General features: G+C 46.6%; 1 protein-coding gene across 1 annotated transcript; it reads left to right on the top strand.

The window, feature by feature from the left end:
* Positions 1-2,485: 2,485 nt before the first annotated feature.
* lysmd4 (LysM, putative peptidoglycan-binding, domain containing 4) lies at positions 2,486-5,596 on the top strand. The gene is made up of 3 exons (XM_058076665.1): positions 2,486-2,634; positions 3,550-3,821; positions 3,939-5,596. Exons 2-3 carry the CDS (start codon positions 3,558-3,560, stop codon positions 4,476-4,478), a joined length of 804 nt encoding a protein of 267 aa, XP_057932648.1. The 5' UTR covers positions 2,486-2,634; positions 3,550-3,557; the 3' UTR covers positions 4,479-5,596.
* Positions 5,597-5,861: the final 265 nt, after the last annotated feature.

The following is a 5,861-nucleotide window of genomic DNA, read 5'->3' as shown; positions in this document are numbered from 1 at the left end:
AGCCTTTTTCTGCCGCAAGGCTGCGTACAGTGGTTGCAGGAGGTGGGCAGCGCGAGGAAGGAAACGGTTATAAAAATTAACCATGCCCAAAAATTCCTGCAGCGCTTTGACAGTAGCAGGGCGGGGAAAGTCAGCCACTGCCTGTACCTTGGCCGGTAAGGGAATAGCACCCTGTGATGAAATGCGGTGGCCCAAAAAATCTATCACCGGCAGCCCAAACTGGCATTTGGCCGGGTTAACAATGAGGCCGTGCTCATCAAGGCGACGAAAAACCTGCGTAAGGTGCGACAGGTGCTCCTCAGCCGAAGGACTGGCCACCAATATGTCGTCAAGGTAGACGAACACAAAAGTGAGGTCACGCAACACCGAGTCCATCAGCCTCTGAAAGGTCTGCGCTGCCCCCTTGAGGCCGAAAGGCATGCGCAAAAACTCGAAAAGGCCGAACGGGGTAATTACTGCAGTCTTGGGCACATCCTCGGCACGCACAGGGACCTGGTGATAACCGCGGACCAGGTCGACCTTGGAAAAAACTGTTGCCCCGGCCAGGCGGGCGGAAAAATCCTGAATGTGCGGAATGGGGTATCGATCGTGCGCGGTGATATTGTTGAGGCGGCGGAAATCGCCACATGGCCGCCATGACCCGTCCGCCTTGGGCACCATGTGTAGAGGTGAGGCCCACGGGCTCTTAGACCGCCTCACGATGCCCAAGCGCTCCATCATGGCGAACTCCTCTTTAGCCGTGGCCAATTTAGCAGCGTCAAGGCGACGAGCGCGCGCAAAAACCGGCGGTCCCCTTGTGGGAATGAAATGCTCAACACCATGTAAGGTATCCGCGGTAGAAAAAGATGGTGTGATCAAGGCCGGAAATTCCGCCAACAGACGCTGGAAAACGTCACCCGACGTCAAAAAGTTAGCCTGTGTTAAGGGCCCAAGTCCCCCCGTCTTGCACGGAAATGTGGCAAATGACACAGCATCAATCAAACGGCGATTGGCAACGTCCACAAGTAAGCCATTAGCACACAAAAAGTCAGCGCCGATAATGGGGACAGTTATAGAGGCAATGACAAAGTCCCACTCGAACTCACGCCCGTGGAAACAAACAGTCACCGACCTTGTGCCAAACGTGTCGATGGATGAGCCATTCGCGGCACTTAATAGAGGCCCGCCGCCCCGGGCCGCCTTGTCCGTGCGTCCAGGGGGAAGCAAACTGACTTGCGAGCCGGAGTCCACCAAGAAACGCCTTCCCGACAGCGAGTCGTTAACGAAGAGCAGCTCACTCCGTTCACCGGCGCCCACAGCTGCTACTGGACGCCGGCGCTGGCGTTTCCCGGAGCTCCGAAAGCGCAGGGGGGAGAACAACGCCGAGCCTTTGCGCCGAACCGCTGGTGAAAGAAACACAGGTCCTTCCCGCGCCGCTTCTGAGACACACCAGCCACCACTGCCGAGTCCGCGTCCTCCGTCACAGTCTGCTGAGGGTCCGCCTCCACACCGTGCACAGCGAACCGTCTCGTAGCAAGGAGGACTCGATCAGCGTCCTCAGCCAACCCCCGGTAGTCTCCCGCGGCCAAACAGGGACAGTTAGCCAACACCGCTCGTACCGGAGGGGGAAGTTGGCGCAGGAAAATGTGCGGGAAAAGGAACCCGCCGTCATCCGAGCCCAACAGCGATAGCATATTGTCCATCAAGTCCGCGGCCGTGCCATCGCCCAAGCCGGGCAGCGAAAGCAGTCTGTCAGCCCTCTCCGCGGGCGACAGACAGTACCTCCTAAGCAGAAGTTGCTTGAGCGCGTCGAACTTCCCAATACGCGGAGGTGCGCGCAAGAGCTGCATGACACGGCGAGTGGTCGTCTGATCAAGAGCAGCAACGACCATGTAGTACATGGAGTCGTCTGTCGCGATTCCCCTCAAGTGGAACAGCGCCTCGATGTGCTGAAACCACGAAGCCGGGTCGCTCTGCCAGAACTCCGGGAGCTTCGCCGCAGCTCCGACCACTGGGGCTGGGAGTTGGGGCGACATGGCCGAGTAGGAATCACACTGATCCGCCTCTTGAAACATGTTCAACGGGGTCACCAATGTGGCTGTTGCAGGAAAGACTCACTTGATTGTCTTATGCAGAGCTTTATTTCTTGACGGCTCAGAAACCACACTGCATCACAAAAGAGGGAACATCTTATATAGCGCTAACATTTACGCGCCAAAAAAGAGGGATCAAACCACACCCCCAACACTCCTACCGACTGGGTGAGAGACCTGCCCCCTAGTGTCCACCACAGTATATACATTATTTGCAATGCACAATGGTAACAATCGCATACTTCACCCATCATTTTTTCGACTCTTTGATGAAGAAAAAAGATAATATATAACAATTTACACTATCACATGATTTATAACTATTTTTGCCTATATATTTAATATTCAATTTCAAAATGGAAATATTGTTATTTAAGACCGGAACAAGTTGTTCTTCCAGAGTTGACCATGTAGTGGCAGTAATAACTCGAGCGTCCTGTGTCCCCCTTCAGTAAACATCGAAGAAGGCGAGCTTGTTGCCGTCACTCACGTCAACTTGAACTAGTTTGTCAGCGGAAAAGTAGCTCATTAAGAGAGAAGAGGTGGCCTCTGGTTGCTTAAGGTAAACTACATGGAACCGGGACAGTTCGGTGACTTTGTGGTTGTTTGTTGTGCCATATGTTACCCGAGTCAGCAGCTCTTGAGACGATCGTAGCAGAAGTGACATGTCAGTGGCTTGGGCGCGTGAGGACAACACATGTTACGCAGCCTCTAGCTAGCATGCTAAATAAGCTCAAGCTAGCAGGTCGCTGCGATGCATTGGAGACCGGATATGATGTCATGTTGCTAGTCAGATGTTTCGTGCTAAATTAAAAAAGACTTTAAACTATTCATATTTTTTGTCATTAATATTGGTTTTGCTTTAAATTGCTAACTGTACAACAATTCTCACCACAGTTTTTCCTGGTAACAGGTGAAGTAATAGTAGCGCAGGTAACCATAGCAACCACTGTTTTCAAAGCCTGAGTCAAAGGAGTAAACACCAGTTTGATGTAGCCTATGGAGTCATGGAATGTTTTGTGATATAATTTGTGCTGACAAAACAATAAAATAAGATAAATAAAAAACACACACACAGCAAGAATGTGCAAACTTCACAAAGAGCTGTCCAATTTTAACCCTGACTGTGAGGCTTACATGTTGACCACTTGTCCACCGTGCAGCCACCATCCGTTACCTAGTTTGGAAGTATTTTAAGTTGCTAACATACTTAAAATATAATAGAAGTGTTGAAATGACTTCACCATTGTCAATATTAACTGGTAAAAACATTATTGATGGTCATACAAGTGTACAAAAAAGATAACAAAAAAGATAACCCACTGATATAAAAAAAACATGGGAAATAGAAAGTAAAATTGCCTCACATAACATTGAGCTAACAAGTTTTGTGTGACTTAACAGTATATTTTCTTGAGAATCCACCGTAATTTCCTCTATAGTGCTTCATGTTAATGTTGTGATAACTCTCCCCCAGGCTGAGCTATGCAGCGAGGGGAGTATGTTCCACAGGCATTCGAGGCCCCCGTGGATGTCCACGCCAGCGCGGATGGTCAGGTGTACATGTTCAACAGGAAGGCCCATGAGACGGCTATGTCGTCGGATGAGGAAGAGCTCGGTTTAATGGAGTTGAGACCTCAGGTGTGCCATGCACAGGAACAGGACAGGCTGAGGAATGTCCACTTGCTGGAACTTGAAGTGTCGGATGGTGACAATCTCAACAAGTTGGCGTTGCAATATGGCTGCAAGGTAAGGATGATTTAATTCCTACTGTCATCCTTTACATTCCCATATAGTCCCGTTTTTAAGGATCCTTGCCAATAGACAATGTTGCAACCCTAACCACTTACCACTTTGTTTCAACAGGTGGCAGATATCAAAAGAGTGAACAACCTCATACAGGAGCAGGATTTATTTGCACTGAAATCTATAAAAATCCCCATTCCCAGGCACAGCTTTCTGACAGAGACGTACACCAACTTAAGTAACTCTCAAGAGGAAACTCCACGTTCATCTTGCAGGCCTCAGGAGAGGGCCGGAGCCCTGCCACACAGACACGAGGTCACAAACTTCCTCATCGAGGTGGACAATGACATTGAGAAGCTGATTCAAACGACAGATGATCAAGACGTGGATATGTTGGATGACAAACCCAATAGGTCGGGTCTGAGAGCACAGAAGCTAAAGGGTCACGGTTCGGACTGGGGGATCCAGTGGTGGAACGCTGTAATCGCCATGCTACTCATTGGCATCATCTTACCATTGTTTTATATCATTTACTTTAAAACTAAACCCAGCGGGGGAAACTCTCCACTAGATGGCAGCATTTTGTCATCAATCATGTCTAACAGCTCAGGGACTGCTTTTGGTACTAGTGGACCTGGGCAAACTCAAGAACCAGGATAAAATGTGCCGATTACATAAAGCCAAATGTCTTATGTCATCAAGTGCAATACCTTTTTGAATCTTGTCGGAGTGAATCAGAGTGCACTGCATTCATGCCAACTGCATTTGCTTTTCAAGTCATTGTTACTGGTCCTCATGTGGTTTGAAGTTTGAAAGTGTTTGCATGTGTCTATGATATTATTTGACACAAGGATAGATTATTCGCTAATTGGAAATATCTACAATAGAAAAAAACAGTTTAATTTTTTACAGTAATATATGTGAAAGTAAGGCAGAAGTTTATTCAGTTTTGGTCTGTATGCTTTTGGAATTTTCATATCTGTCCTCATGTCTGGTGAACCTGATTTTACTGGCTAAAGTGTATACGGTATATGGTAGATCCCTGCTTTTTGTATGGGGACCATTAGTGAATGGTGGAAAATTGTGAGTAATTGTAAACGGCCATCCATAAACATATCTATTTTTGACATGTGGCTCTTCATCTAAACCCTCCTGCTAACTTGACATACTGATTTCACATCTACAATCTACATTTGGAGTAAAAAGTGACTTTGGTAATTATTAGACAGAATTAGATTGAGCTTCAGAAACCTCCTGTGTTACACACTTAATGGATAAAACATACAGGTATGCCACACCAATACATGGTAATGCCAATTGATAGACAGATGGAGTGGGAGTCACTGTGCAAAAATTATAACTAACTTTTGCATCTCAAAGCAGCTGTGGTGTGTTCAAGGGCTGCTGAAAAAAAATGCCAAATCAATACTTGATGAAAAAAGTGAAGCATAACTTGTTTTATTTAACATGTAGGTAGTACATTTGACCTGTATTAAGTATTAGTAAATTATTATGATTTAAGGTGGTTAAGATGTTTTGTGTAGAAAAAAAGATTGTCTATTTTTGGCACGCAAATAACGACGAAGCAACATTTTGCTTTTTTTTTAGCAAAACAATTTGTGTGGCAGAGAAAGCTGAATCATGAATGTGCAGGGATCCACTGTACTGTGTTTACAATTACTGCTACTTTGACAATACCTTGTAACATACAAGGTACTTAGATGCCTATACATGTGACATAAAAAAGATGCCTTGAACCTTCATTCATTCATTCATTTTCTACCGCTTATCCTCATGAGGGTCGTGGGGGTGCTGGAGCCTATCCCAGCTGTCTTTGGGCGAGAGGCGGGGTACACCCTGGACTGGTCGGCAGCCAATCACAGGGCACATATAGACAAACAATCATTCACACCATACTCACATTATTAAACTGATGTACTCAAATGGATTGTGTTAGACTGAGTTTGACTATATTTGGTGTAATTAAGTCTTAAACAAGGATACAGGATCATGACTGTTGTTTTTGGACTTCAATATAAGCCT

The sequence above is a fragment of the Doryrhamphus excisus genome, chromosome 6, assembly GCF_030265055.1.
Source record: "Doryrhamphus excisus isolate RoL2022-K1 chromosome 6, RoL_Dexc_1.0, whole genome shotgun sequence".
In the NCBI taxonomy this organism is placed as follows: Eukaryota; Metazoa; Chordata; class Actinopteri; order Syngnathiformes; family Syngnathidae; genus Doryrhamphus; species Doryrhamphus excisus.
The sequence above is the reverse complement of the archived record's forward strand: the minus strand, read 5'-3'. Positions and strand labels throughout refer to the sequence as shown.

What these genes read in the sequence shown, in the direction of transcription:
- lysmd4 (XM_058076665.1), top strand. Translation starts at nt 3,558, where the DNA reads ATGCAGCGAGGGGAGTATGTTCCACAGGCATTCGAGGCCCCCGTGGAT. An exon ending in CGTTGCAATATGGCTGCAAG is followed by an intron (nt 3,822 to 3,938) that starts GTAAGGATGATT and finishes TTGTTTCAACAG; the next exon opens with GTGGCAGATATCAAAAGAGT.